General features: G+C 34.8%; 1 protein-coding gene and 1 long non-coding RNA gene across 2 annotated transcripts in view; one reads left to right on the top strand and one right to left on the bottom strand.

Moving 5' to 3' along the window:
* The window catches only part of LOC137621149 (uncharacterized), a 26,459-nt gene extending 15,508 nt beyond the window's left edge, over positions 1-10,951 (bottom strand). The window contains exons 1-2 of the long non-coding RNA XR_011040135.1: positions 10,781-10,951; positions 8,064-8,102 (exon numbers count right to left, since the gene is read on the bottom strand). This is a non-coding gene — a long non-coding RNA (uncharacterized lncRNA). The remainder of the gene's footprint in view (positions 1-8,063; positions 8,103-10,780) is intronic.
* Positions 10,952-11,372: 421 nt separating this feature from the next.
* LOC137620864 (uncharacterized) overlaps positions 11,373-15,000 on the top strand; it is a 9,794-nt gene continuing 6,166 nt past the window's right edge. The window contains exons 1-3 of the mRNA XM_068351311.1: positions 11,373-11,476; positions 14,620-14,789; positions 14,913-14,957. Coding sequence (XP_068207412.1) covers positions 11,373-11,476; positions 14,620-14,789; positions 14,913-14,957 — 319 coding nt within the window. The remainder of the gene's footprint in view (positions 11,477-14,619; positions 14,790-14,912; positions 14,958-15,000) is intronic.

Here is a 15,000-nt window from a genome sequence, read left to right as displayed (position 1 = left end):
TTGATATGAAATTACACAATTTCATAACCACCAGATTTATAATTAATTTTCTGTAACTATTCAGCGGAAACTGTACTGTTAATCAAGTACTCAGCAGAAACAGTTTATTGTTTTTCAGATTCTTTAAATGAAGAATATTCTCAATGCTTTCTCTGTATCAATCATGCTGTAATAACACTATAGAGTCACAGTAATAATTGGCAAAAAAATCCCCAAAATATCTACTTCATCTTATGATGCAATTTCAATTTTAAAAAGCTTATCAAAAAATTAAACTAATATGTGAAAACAACAATCACTAACAAAAGCAATATGTGAAAACTACTATGAATTTAAAAAACAAACAATCTAAGAAAAATATAAATCTATGGATTGCCAAATACATAAACGATACAGGAAAATTATTATTACAGTGATGACGACGATTATGAAATCTTGGCCCCACTAAATACACCAAAAGTCTCGCAAGATCATACGAGGATTCAACCCTCAACCTTATAATTACGGTTCTAGCTAAAAACGACCCGTACTAATTTCACAACCGAAAGAAGAGCGAAAGGCCACGCGATTAAGGGCAATGGTTATGAGACATAACACACAACAAACTACTGACAAGGGCCAGGAAGATTCTGCAACCGTTGCCTAACCTAGATTACTGCGACATACCAACTGATTGCACAGCAGAGCATCAAAACATAGACGCGCCAATTCGTCATCTCCCACAAACAATTCATTATAACACTGGAAGGTCGGGCAGCGAGGTTTTACAATACATTGGATCCGACCAGGTCATGGATAAGTGAACACACCACAGAATAAATAAGCGATGATAAGCATACTCAGGGCAAGACATGAGGCTAGCAACCTCACTCCAAAAATATGTTGATATCCAGATAGGCTAATATATATATATATATATATATATATATATATATATATATATATATATATATATATATATATATATATATGTGTGTGTGTGTGTGTGTGTGTGTGTGTGTGTGTGAGTGTTGTTCAATAGTAAGTAAAAAAAAATAATCTACAATAAATTCGCCCCACCACTTTCTGGTTTATTGCTAAAATGTAAACAAATCACGATACGAACGAACGAATTGTCCCCCGTTTAAAACCTTATGAATGTCCGCAAAGCACCCAAGCTTTCTACTTAAAATAGTCGTGAAACTTAAGCCAAAAATTCCACGTGCGTTGACCGCAAATGTCATTTTGCCCAGAGCAAACCTTGGCACACTAACCCTGAACGTCTCCACACTTGTGATTATGGTTTCTTCACCGAGGGTAATTTCGCTTGCTCAACAACGTTTTGTTTCAATGGCGTTTTCTTTTCTCGAAATGACGTCTTCAGACAAGTTTACATTAAAACAAATGTAAAGCACTGAAAATATAGACTGACATATCAAGGATGCAACTGGAGTAACATTTTGTTGCAAGACTTAAACTCTAGTGGAAGTTTAATTGTTTAATTAACTATTACAAACAAACAATTCCATTGGGATGGATGGATGGATGTACAAAATTTGGGTCATATGACCCACAGCTGGGGCCTGGAAGGCCATTCGCAGGCGAAGAGTAACTAGAGAGATCTAACATTTGCACTAAGAGGCTAAAGTTAAAATAGGTTGGACAGCAAAACGGAAGAAAGATAGCGAGAACGAAGATGAATAATATTAGACAGGTAGCTAGCTGGGGGGTAAAGACCCTACAGTACACCAATTGAGGCGGAATGACGGCATTAACCACACCCCCCCCCCACGGGAAAATGAAGACAATATTACTACAGCAGTAATACTGCAGGAATTCTCTTCCTCACAAATAAAAACTGGTGAAGAGGTTCTAACAGATTCAGCAGATTAAACTTCTCTTACGCCGTTAATCATCAGACTTATTTTCTGAAACCTACGTCATCATATCACACCAGAGCTGTTCTTATCAGGCTAACGATATCTTTATGTGAATTATTACAGTAGAGTACACTTCTTATCTTATTACTCATGCAGTGAGTGGCAAATAGTTTAACTTCGGTTCTGGTGTCTGTAAGCTACTGTATGGAAATACAGGACATACACAATCACTTTTGCCTTAAATTAATTATATAATTTTGCTTAAGATTCACAGGTAAAGAAGATAGCCAAGATCACAAACCATTTAAAATTTACAAAAAAAAAAAAAATAAATAAAAATATATTTTTTTTAATTTCGCAAAGTTTTCAAATTGAGAAAAGATGAGGGTGAATTTGGATAAATTAATAAAAGTTTCCTGATTTAACAAATTATAATTTCCTTTTCAATGCAATTCTATAAAAATAGTCATCTCTTGAATTCAAAATTATAACACTAAACTGAACACCATTCAAGACTAGACGAGATAAATTAGTAAAAAAAACTTGTATGAAAGTAAATGCCTTCAGACAATAATTATTGTTATATACTGTATACATGCGATATAAATAAAAATAAAAATATTAATGATGGAAAATTATACAGAAATCAAGACTAAAATAACAAAGAAAGTTCTCACACCATTCAGAGAGAGAGAGAGAGAGAGAGAGAGAGAGAGAGAGAGAGAGAGAGAGAGAGAGAGAGAGAGAGAGAGAGATTGCCAACATTACCCACCCGGACTTGATAACATGAAATGCAAATTACGAATGAAATTAGCTTAGAGGTCGAGTTGTGAAATGTTCACGTTCTTAACTAATCCTGAAGGAGTTTCTAAAAAAAAAAAAAAAAAAAAAAAAAAAAGCTTAAAAATCAACATACAATCCTGTATAATATCCTTACGTTTTTAACTGCCTGAAAAAAATCAAAATGTCTTTAAATGTGAGCTCTTTAAACACACGATAAACTGATAAAATCAAAGGCCCAACTTGAACCTATATACTTTTCATCCGCAACATTGCTTTAGAAAAATTGACAAACCCCTTCAATGAACCTCAATTGAGCTATGGGTGCGTACCGGAAAGGGTTTGTCTTCTGCAAGGGGCTCTAACCATTTTGGCCCTTAAGGTGCAGAAAAATAAAACAGAGTAAATAAACCCCCTTATACTATTTAATTATCAAGTTTCTAATCTTAAAACTCCTATGCGTACGCAATTCTCAATCATCGAAAGAGCAGTATAAAATCAATTCAGTTATGGGTGCGTACCGAAAAAGGTTTGTCTTTTGCAAGGGGCTCTAACCATTTTGGCCCTTTAGGTGCAGAAAATAAAATTGAGAGTAAATAAACCCCCTTACACTATTTAATTAAGTTTCTAATTTCAAACTTCTATGCGTACGTATTTCTCAATCATCAAACGAGCAATATAAAATGATAAAAAAACATTTCTGAATATATTATAAAGTTTTGTGTATGAATAAAATGTATTTATATTCCACTTTATTCAATCATACATTAAACCTCATTTTGTGTATTGAAATAACAAAGAATAACACTCGACACGGTCTTAAATTGAGAAAGGAAAAAGCAGACGAATTGTGCAATAAACATCCGGGCATTACAATATTACCTAATTTGTTTGTTTGCTCCCTCGTATATTTACCCCCAACGATCCATTACATTTTTCGAACTCTACATCTTGCAGGAATAATGTGTTCTTGATGATCTCACTGTCTTATTCAATTAAATTCGATATCGTCATCTGGAACATTTTATTGTGAAAATATTTACGAGTGTCTGAATCCAAACATTTTATTGATAATGACAACGGGGAGTGCTCTGGTGTGGGTTGGGAGACTTATATAACACATTTGTTTAGTTAATTTTCTCATCTTTTACTTTTTATTCCATTAATCTTGCCGTTTCATTTGTTACTTTACTTGCTTACATTGAAGAGTATTCGTTTGTTCACTCTGTCATCTTTTTCTTTCAATATTTAGAGAATCAACAATGTCTCTAATAATTGCCAAATCCAATGAGAAAGACTTGAATTTCTTCTTTTAAGACTTTCTATCAACAGTTTCAGCTTTACTAAAGGAAATATATTACATAAGTATTTGCCAATGTAATTATGTAAGTTCCTCAATGCTAAGGGTGGGGAGTATTACCGATTGTGAATTTTTTATTTCATTAGGATAAAAAATTTTCTCTTCAAGAATATAACTATTTGTATAATGAGATTCACAAAAATGATCACATACTTTCCTGGAGTTATGAAAGGGTTTGGCACAACGAAGTGGTCCCATTTCCTTTCAAATTCTTATTATTTGTGGTTTTAATATCCTAAAACGTAGCGGGTAAAATATTCTAAAACTAGTAGTAGGCTCTTTTAGTTGATTTTATATATGAGTTTTTCATCAACATAGTAAAGGGAAACTCCTAACTCCACGAGCACAGTAGTAGTAGTAGTACCGTAGTTGTACCTCGACTTAATCATGGAACAAATAAACACACACCCGACACAACGTTCTAATCCTTTAATGTCCAACCCTTCAAGAGGGAGAGTAGGATGGAAACACTAACTGCATACTGTATTTGCTCAAACTTTGAACAAGGGATCGAGGTGGGGGCAATTGTTGTCAAAGCTGACTGAAATGAATTAAACCATACCATCTATTCCTGAAGTTGGGTAAATGTAACAACAGAGGATATCTCAAACCAAATCTTAAAATTATAGGACTATATCTATCTTTTCTTGACTAAAAGCTCCACAGTACTGGATTAAAATGAAATAGCACTGACTTTAGAAGAATGTCAGACTGGAAAGGTCAACCTGTCTCCGCACACCTTTGCCACAACGTGACAAACAAGATCTGGTTTTCCTAGGAAGGAAGGGAATAAACAGTTCCCATCCACAAGGGAAAATATTATTATTAAGATTACTAGCCAAGCTACGCCCCTAGATGGAAAGACAGACTGCTACAAGCATAAGGGCTCAACAAGGAAAGCATCCCAGTGAGGAAAGGAAATAAGGGAATAGCATATAAAGCATAAGTAAAGAATAAAATATCTTAAGATTAGAATAAAACAATACATTTTAATATTAGAATAAAATAATATATTTTAAGATTAGAATAGAATAATCATCTTAAGTCAGAATAAAATAATTATCTTAACGTTAAAATATATCAGTCAGAAGTACTTAAGAGTACTTTTATTATCTACCCACTCCCCCTCTAATTTCTGAGAATTGAAGACACAATAAAAGGATCAAGTAATGAAACTCAAATCCTTCAAGGATGAAGTCTTCTACACCTAATAATGACATACCAATCATGTGTTAAAACCATATTGATATTCAGAGTAAGGAAGAGTGAGAGAATCCATGTAAACCAGGTCACAATGAAGGCACAAACCTCTACAGTTTATACCAGAAGATAAAGAGAGAAAAATAATTTCTTATACTGTAGCTGAGGAGCACTGGTAGAATATACAGCTAGCTAAAATATTACATACACAAGTGTATGCAAGAGTTCATGTAAGCACATAAGTGTAATGTTTGAGCAGTTGTAGAATATAAAAAGGCATACACATTCAGAGAGTCAGAGTATACACGACCATAAGCAGTGCATGAATGCATGACAACATGAACATATGTACCATCTAAGCTTACATAGCATTTGAATGAATGTGCGTAAAACTCACGCCACAACATGAAAAAGTATAAATAGTGCAAGGGTCATGCATACACAAACCCATGTAGTCCATACCTAAGCATGTACGTGTAGCTCAAGTCACTATACAGTACACAAGAGAATGTACTGCAAACAAGGACTCCCAGCAAGTTTGTAAACACATGCAAAGCATAAAAGCAATTAGGTTATCAAAAGATGTTATCATATATAAAGTTTCTGGACAGTAATCAAAATTATTTTTAAAAATTCTCAAGACATCATCTTGGGACAGACCCATTCTTCCCATTTCACTAGGAGGATCATAAAGGGAACAGTCCAGCAACTGATCAAATTAAGAAACATGTCACCAATTAACTTCACAGAAAGGATGATTACAAAGAAAACTTTGCAACATAAATGAATCAAGATTAGACTGACCATGTTTCCTAGAACTCTGCCCTCAAGGGGAACATCATCAGTATCCCTCCTACAGAAGGAAAAGCAAGGGAGAATTCCCAGAGGATCATCCAGACAGGAGACTCCTACTCATCCCTTTCATCAACCCATCTTTTTTGTGTAAAAATATGTAGACTGACACATAAGGAAATGATGAAGGGAACCCACAAAGACAAAAAGAGAAAAACTGTTTTGAATCAACACAATGTATCTGAATAGACCCATAGGGCAACAGCAAAGAAGGAAAAGTCCATGCCGAGACAGAAATCAAGGGAATGGGCCCATTGATAAAACAAAAAAAAAAGATCTCTAGAAGCTGGCGAGGCACGGATTACCAAGAAAACAACATCAATACACATCCAAGACCCTTATTCTGGAGTCCTAAGAGGAGCACTAGGACCCCATTGCCTCCTGAACATCTTGCAGCCGTGAGTAGTAAATATTGCATAAGTAAGGTAGAAAGTCTCATAAAAGTGAGGAAGCATCAAGGCACAAGCACACTCATGACATAAGGGAAGAGAGAGGGCACAGTAACCATTATGCATCTTGGAGGAATAATACCATTATTCTTCCAAGGTATGTATGCTCAGCTCCTCATTCAAGAACCTTCTTAATTTCTAAAATTTTGGAGCAAGTAGACAGCATGAACACCAGTTACACTTGAGGACAAGAACAAACCATGAACAAAGGCGCACAAACAATGAGAGGAAAGCCAAAAATCATAGGGAACTTCCAGACAACCGAGAAAATGTTTGTCAAGCAAAGCTGTTACCATATCAAAAGGGTTCAAAGTGGACTTCAAATAAGAGAGAGTATGAAACCTGATATGGAAACAAAACATGATACAATATCCAACTGTCCATGCAACCCGTTCACTTGTTCAGAGACATATGATATTGAACAGTCGAACAGTCTCTCAGCCTGAAAATCCTCGTTTATGACATAATCACCAAATAATGACAAACATTTCCTCTTTTCATGGTCATATGGTAATTGTTTTTTTTTTGACAAAATTTGATCTGTCCTCTGGAATGTCCTATAGTAGGCAGTAGGAACTAATATCACTTCCACTGTAACTATATCCTTAAATCAGACAACTTTTTCCCGTGTTCAGTCTCAATAAAAGGAAGAAATACTCGTGGAGAAATCTTGGTGGATAACAGAGGAAAAAGTTCAGACACCCTTCTCTACATCTTAACATTCTGAATCTTCCGTGGCACCCCCCTCCCCCCCCCCCCCCAAAAAAAAAAAATCAAGATACTTCTCAGAACTTTCACTTGATGTTTCTAGTTTGTAAACAGACTTTTGGTAGAGAAAAAGGTGAGAAGTGACAAGATACATCTTAAATTTCTTCAAAAGCTATGATCATTAGAACATCAGCCTGACAAGCCCAAAAAGGACACACACTGCAATGTGCCCCATCACAGCAATAACCCCTTCAGCAAACAACTCAAAAGCTCACAGGCCCATCCATGTGAAGAAAGGCCCGTGCATTTCCACCGTAATAACCAGATGTAAAAGTATAAAAAACCTGTAACTCCATTTAGCATTCTTTAAATAAATACCGTACCCAGTATACAGGTTCCCTTAAGAATAAAAACCTATAGCCTATGTAGATGTTCTAGAACCTTATCTACGCTGTATGACGCCTAAATTGTACAAATAAATTTTGAATATGAAGCTACAAACTGAGCAAACATTGCATAACATGACTACAAGTTTCACAAAGGCATGCAATATTTTCCACAATGTAATACAACGTAAAAAGATACTGGTTATAAAAACAAAAACAAAATACAGTAATCATACAAAACCAAAAATAAAATACCTGTACAGTAACCATACAAACTAAAAATAAAATACAGTAACCATACAAAACAAAAAGTTTCTTTAAACAGCAGTGACATATACAGTACTGTATGTCTATTTACATGGTTAAATGTTAGCGAGCCTTTAAGTTTCATCTTCCTTCATTATAGGTAGTTACAGTAACTCCTAATAGTAAACTACCAGAAACAATATACAGTATATGATGTACTTACCATTTTTGCCTTTGTAGTTCAAATTTCGTGCTCTCTGAACTGTAAGAAATTGAAAAAAATATAAATTAGTTGATGAAATGAAAAAATTAAGAATAAAATATAATCAAGACAGCTTAAGGAAAATCATAGGTCAACCTTGAGGTACAGTAATTGCAACAGACACAAATTTTACCATGACAGGAAATATTTTTACATAAAACATCCTAAGAATTCTGATGTGAGAAGATATCACAAAGTGGTATACCTAAAGTAAAGGAACATATAGCAGAATTTCATCAAAATGACACTAAAAAACCCTTGAACTTCCTACAAAAATATACTGTGACATAATACATGGTTTATTACTAGATATAAAATGATGAGAATAATCTTGTACTTTTAATAGAAATACATAAAATGACACTGTCACACCAACAGTACCTCAGAGAACCAAAACCAATACTAATGGTCACTTTGTCCACCATCAATTGTGAAGACCGGCCGCTTAAAGCTAATGGGACTTATTGTGAGAAACTGTTCAGCAAGACAATTTTATTCAAGAGAAGCATTCAAGTAAGAAGAATAGCAGGAAAAGGATCTAATTCACTAATTCCTCTTAACTTTTGAAAACTGCACAATTGCTTCCTCAGATGGAACAACTGTTCCAAGAATGGACCCAGGCACAGAGAAAGCACTGGGGGCAAATGTCACTTGGTAAAAAATTGTAGAAGGTAGATCTACTCTTGCAGTACCAAAGTGAGCTTGTAAGCATCCTGAAAGAAGGCGACCCTTCTATGCCCAAAGAAGGCCACAGACTCTATTAGATATAGGTCATCATAACAGTCTATGGATACAGAGGACATGCTTGTGCCACACACAAACGTTAAGCAAATTTGATGAATAATACATACAGTATCATAAAAACTTTTGCATTCCCACATACATGCTATCATTGCACACGGAACTTCACTATGGCCACTGTATACATATTAGAACTTTCAGCATTGCCAAATCTTCCATTGCTAACTCATCGCCATTTTTCAGTTTGCTGTCAGTAGGTTAGTTGACTGCCCTCATACAGCAGTGACTTGGTAAAGGTAACGAGTCATCATGTAACACTACAGTACAGACAGCCTTACTAAATTCATTGTTAATGCATTTACGATAAAACTAATGTTTCATTAATCAAACCAAGTCTTTATAGCCAAGTTGTGTGTGCTTCAAAAAGGTTACATCTTGACTAACTTTACTTGTGGCACCAAAATAAAGGAATGCTACACGTCATACAGTCAACAAACAGTGCTGACACAAGACTAGTTACAAATGGTTTCAAGTCATTGGAGCCAAGATAAATTGTCGACTGTGAGTTCTACAGCTTTCAAATATACATCTGTAAGTTTGACCAACAAGCTCCCACACAAGTCTTTCAACATACACTTGAAGACATTGTTCTTTTTAACTTTATTGCTATGATGTAAATTTAACAATTAAAAGTAGATTAAACTTTACAATTCTTGAATACTTAAAAGAATATACATAAATATTTTGGCTTCCTGCGGCACACTTTAAGTTTCTGCGTGTGGAGTGTGACTAGAAAAGCCTTCTTTGAAATAAAGTAAAGAAAGTAACCTAACATAACCTATGGAGCCAAGTCCCAACACAGCCAGCTTTTAACAAAACATAAAAATTTTCAGTATTATTGTGCTTTACTACAGGGTAATGTAACCTAGGGAAAAAAACTACTTTTTTTCAGTTTTATTGTACTTTATTACAAGGTAATGTAACTTAGGGAAAAAACTACTATATATATATAATATATATATATATATATATATATATATATATATATATATATATATATATTTATATATGTATATTTATAAATATATATCATATATATTTATATATGTATATTTATAAATATATATATATATATATATATATATATATATATATATATATATATATATATATATATATATATATATATATATATATATATATATCTATTTTGTAGACTTGTAAAACTTTACCAAATTTCCTCTCACTTAAAATAGAAGGCCTAGTTTCTCTTGTATGGTAATAATCCACCAGTCTCATAGGTTTTGTTGATACAGTACCAGTTAATTCTAGGTTTGTCATAAATTAAAGACAGGTAACTTTACATCACATTAAATTTTGCAAGTCTTACAACCCAAAGTAGGTGATAAACAAACCTCTAGAGGTGTTAATCAATATCAAAACCTTTTAACCCCACCAGTGACCTTAGTCATTTAGGGGGCTGGACCCGCTGACCTGGGAAATAGTTCTTACTCATCGAATATTGAAAAATTCCTCAATGTTTTTGGAATAAAGTATCATCTAAACTTGATTAACCTATGGCACACTTTATTACATACTGGTATACAAGGTTAAGGCATAACCTACCATGAGCGTAGCCTTTAACCAGAATTAAATTACCGTAGCCTATTCTTAGGCAAGTTAATTAAAATGGCCCGAGAAGCCACTCTATACAGTATTACATATTCTTTATTAACAAGTCCATCTCTAAATTCGAAATCTACTATTAAAATTGCAAGCTGCAATCAATATAGCAAATATTTGGCTGCAGTGTTGCAATGATGAATAAGAAAAAAAAAACTTTCGACGGCCAGGTAAGCTAACTGTACCTGCGAGGTTTCACAGGTGAGATAACCCTTTAGTTTTGACCTTATTCCACAAACATAACTTATACTCACCAGTAACTTGAATATGTGTTGGTTGCCACATTTTATAACCATCCAAACAATATCGGTAAGTACTTCCAACATAAAAATATCCGCGAAAGTAACACAAATCTTACACTATCGTCTTCAACGAGTGACAAGGATTTTCACCGGACCAAGGTCCGTTATAAACTGACGACTGGAGACAACAACCACCTCACTCGACAGCATAGCTGCCAGTTTGGCTTTTATTCAGGCCAACAAACCTCAAATTTAGCCTTTTTTTAAATTGGTTGGGCTTTAATAATATGGAAAAAGTTGGGTATTAAATACAATATATTTGGCCTTTACAACTAATGGGTTGACCTTTTAAAGCATATGTTGATTAGAAGTTGGCCTTTTCTCATTTAGAAAACCTGGCAACTCTACTCGACAGGAGTCAGGACCAAAGACTATATACTGAAGGAAGATAGGAAGGCTCAAAATAGAATGTTAATATGCTAGCTGGCAACTCCAAAGTGAACACAATAGTTGGTTGCTCCGATTTTAGATGGCGTTGTAGGTATACATCGTTTGTCGTCTGTTTGTTTATATTCAGAATTTGAAAGTTGACTCAAACGAAAGCATGGCGCCGGCAGTAAAGAAGTCACACAAGTGTATTGTGTGCCACAAGCAAAAAGAAACTGATCCTCATTTGGTATTTCACAGGTTCCCTAAGGACAAAGAACGGTGAGTACAAACAGTATAATACACGCAGTATGTGCTGCTAATGAGTAAGCCCCACTGATATTGGATGTAAGATTAAGGCAAGGCATCCATAGTAAATCTCTTGTTTTTCATTTTTTGTTTGTTTAAAGTTTAGTGAGTAACTATGACTTCATCACCCTCAAGCCAGCAATCAAGCAGTGCTGTGCCAATTCAAGAGTGTTAAGAGAATAAAAATTGTTGGTTTAGAGAGTAAAATTGTTCAAGGTATGTCAATGAAAGTATAGCCCACAAGGTTAGAAAAAACGGTTTCATTGTAGTGAATTACATGGCAATGTAACCTAGGAAAAAAACTACTGTTTCTTATAGAAAAAATTACGCTCTCTTCAAAAATGACACTCGTTCCCGTCGCAAATTAATAGTTTCAGAAATATATATACATCTATATCCTCCAATAATGGGGGACCCCCAGTGGGAACTCAGGGTTTTGGGTGGGGAAATCATACTGGGGAATCGATATATAAACGTAAAACAAGCATTTTCTTCTCTATACATTACCTTCTTGAAATTATAATAACCGGAGGAAAATACAAAACAGTAAATCGGGATAAACTTTGGAGGCGCCGTTACAAAGATTGTGTCATGAAAAAATACAGTAACCAGTGCTGCCAACATCCGATGTAGATCAAATGTTATTTTGTGACCTGTCATACTACTAGGCTAGGTTAGGTGGGTTTGTTAGGTTCTGTGCCCTTTTTGTACTTTTTATATATTGAGTAAAACTTATATGGAGACATTATTTAAAATACATATGGAAATATCTATCATTACTATCTTTAGTAATGTCATCGTGCCGTTGGTAACTCTGTGTACCATACATCAACGTTGGTAACACTGTGTATTATTGGTAACGTTGCTAATGTTATCGTTCATTCGTAAGAAAAGTGACACCGTGCAACTCAAAGTTATCCGAATTGGTTGATCTGTTTGTTTCCGATTGAAATGAACATCAAATTCGGTTAATTCACGTTATTTACTATAGGAAAACAATTATATACTGTTTCCCCAGTATGTTTTCCCCACCCAAAACCCCGAGTTCCCACTGGGGGTCCCCCATTATCGTAGGATATAGATGTATATATATTTCTGAAACTATTAATTTGCAACGGAAAAGAGTGTCATTTTTGAAGAGAGCGTAATTTTTTCTATAAGAAACAGTAGTTTTTTTCCTAGGTTACATTGCCATGTAATTCACTACAAAAATACCGAAAAAACTTTCGGTAAATATACAGTTTCAACCATTATGGGGAAACTGGAATAAAAATATATTTGTTGCATCAGAAATTGTATAGTCCCCACGGATTTAACGTTTATTTTGACAGCAAATCATCCGATTTACAGATTTACTATGTAATTGGAGTTAAAACAACAAGTTTTTGCCAGAAAAATCAGTGTTTGTAACCATGTTTTTATTGTTTTTGTTTCATATGTCGTAATCCAGAAAGACCCTACTTCATCCCAACAATTATGGGGGACACCAGGTGGGAACCGGGGTTTTGGGTGGGTGGGGGCGTCAAATGATATTTGCAATAAATGAATACTTATCCTTCCACCACCCCTCCCCTATACCCCTACCTAGCCCTACTGGGGGGGGGGGCTCCACCCCCTTAAGGCCACAGTGATTTTCAGGTCACTACCGAACCTAATAAAGCCACCTAGCCTAGGCGCCCTGTACCCCTACCTAGGCCTACCGGGGCGGGGGGATTATAGTGGTTACAGGGCTCATTTGAGCAAAAACAAGACACAGTCAACAATAACAACAGACTTGGAAAAAATCTGGGAGGAAGACATGAGTAGCGTGAGTTTGATCGTCGATATATAAAGAACTAGGCATTTGCGACAGAGAATATTATACAGAAATACTACAAAAGACTTGCTTTACTCGGGAAAAATATTAATATAATAGATTCCCATAATGGTTGAAACTGTAATAATACCAAACTTTCAAATTCCTAGCCTAACCGAAACCGATTAGTATCACAGCAAACATGCCGATAGATGTCCAGAGGTTAGACAGATTGAGTAACGGTGAGGGTAAACCATCCCAAAAAGTGGAAAAGCAGCTTCCAAATTTATGTAGAAGCCCTATCGAAAATAGATATAAACAGCAGAAACCCTTGTATTTGTTTACAAGAGCACGCTCTTCATTGACTCCCAAATTATGCAGTCCTGCAGCTTTCCTCTTCTTGTACAGTAATTAGAAGGTTCTTTAAATGCTGGGAAAGCAAAAAATGGGAAGATATGTTGAGCAAGGGGGAAAGGGGTTATTAAAAAATACTAGCTTGGTTTGTTCATTAAACGATCTGGAACAGACATAGTCAACTAAACAGAAGTTCGTGATGCCAGCGTATATTTGATATACTATTTATTAAAAATATATACTAAATTAAAAATGGAGTGATTACTCAAAAGTGTCACTATTTGTGAATTGTATATTTCATGGACAGTTTTGAGAAATTACTCCATTTATAATTTAGTATATATTCTAAATATATATCAAATGTACGCTAGCATCACAAACTTCTATTTATGCACGCTGGCATCACGAATTCTGTTAGGTTGATTATGTTGACGATATCAGTTCCTGGTCGTTTAGTAAGGAAACCAAGACAAGTTTTTTTTTTATAACCCCTTCCCCCTTCCTCAACATATCTTGCCATTTTTTGCTTTCCCATTACTGTACAGTATTTAAAAAACCTTCTAATCACTGTACAAGAAGAGGAAAGTTATGCAAGACTGCATAATATGGGAGTAAATGGAGAGCGTGCTCTTGTAAATAAATACCCAAGTCTAAACAAGTAGTAAAGTCACAGCCAAGGAAATACGTTTGGCTGTAGCTCCGAAAATAGCCATAGATATTTTTTTTTTAAATAATGTCAATGTGTTTCCCACAAAAAGTTACTTTACATTGCTTAACCTAACCTAACCCAAACTAACCTAACCTAACTCAACCTAACCTAACCTAACCTAACTTTTAAAGTGATAGGTTCGAGTGATTGGATTTTCTCTGCAACATGCTATAAATAAAATTATAGCACAGTAAAAATTGTTTTATATATGATAGTTAAATAGGATGGCATAACATATGGTGTTTTATGTTCACCTAGATGCTTGATATGGACGAACCTCATTCAAATTCAGGAGTTGACGCAAAAAACCTCACTACAGCTAAATTCGAGCTATCGCGTGTGCAGCAGGCATTTCTCCATAAAAAACTACCAACATCCAGCTTCGGACAAACTTTGCCAAAATGCCTGCCCAGATCAACATGTAAAAGGTATGTGTTATGTATTATATATATATATATATGTGTTTAGTCATTACAATATTATCACCTGATTTATTTTTATCTGTGAGACTTTTTTCTACATAAAAAGGCTGCATATATTGCACATTACAGGTTCTACTAGCTGCACCAGATCAGATGTTGACCCTTCAAAGACAAGTGAGTTATTGAAAAATGCTGATTTAATTTTGTCATATAAAGT

This window comes from Palaemon carinicauda, chromosome 27, assembly GCF_036898095.1.
Source record: "Palaemon carinicauda isolate YSFRI2023 chromosome 27, ASM3689809v2, whole genome shotgun sequence".
In the NCBI taxonomy this organism is placed as follows: Eukaryota; Metazoa; Arthropoda; class Malacostraca; order Decapoda; family Palaemonidae; genus Palaemon; species Palaemon carinicauda.
This window is presented reverse-complemented; position numbering and strand designations above follow the sequence as displayed.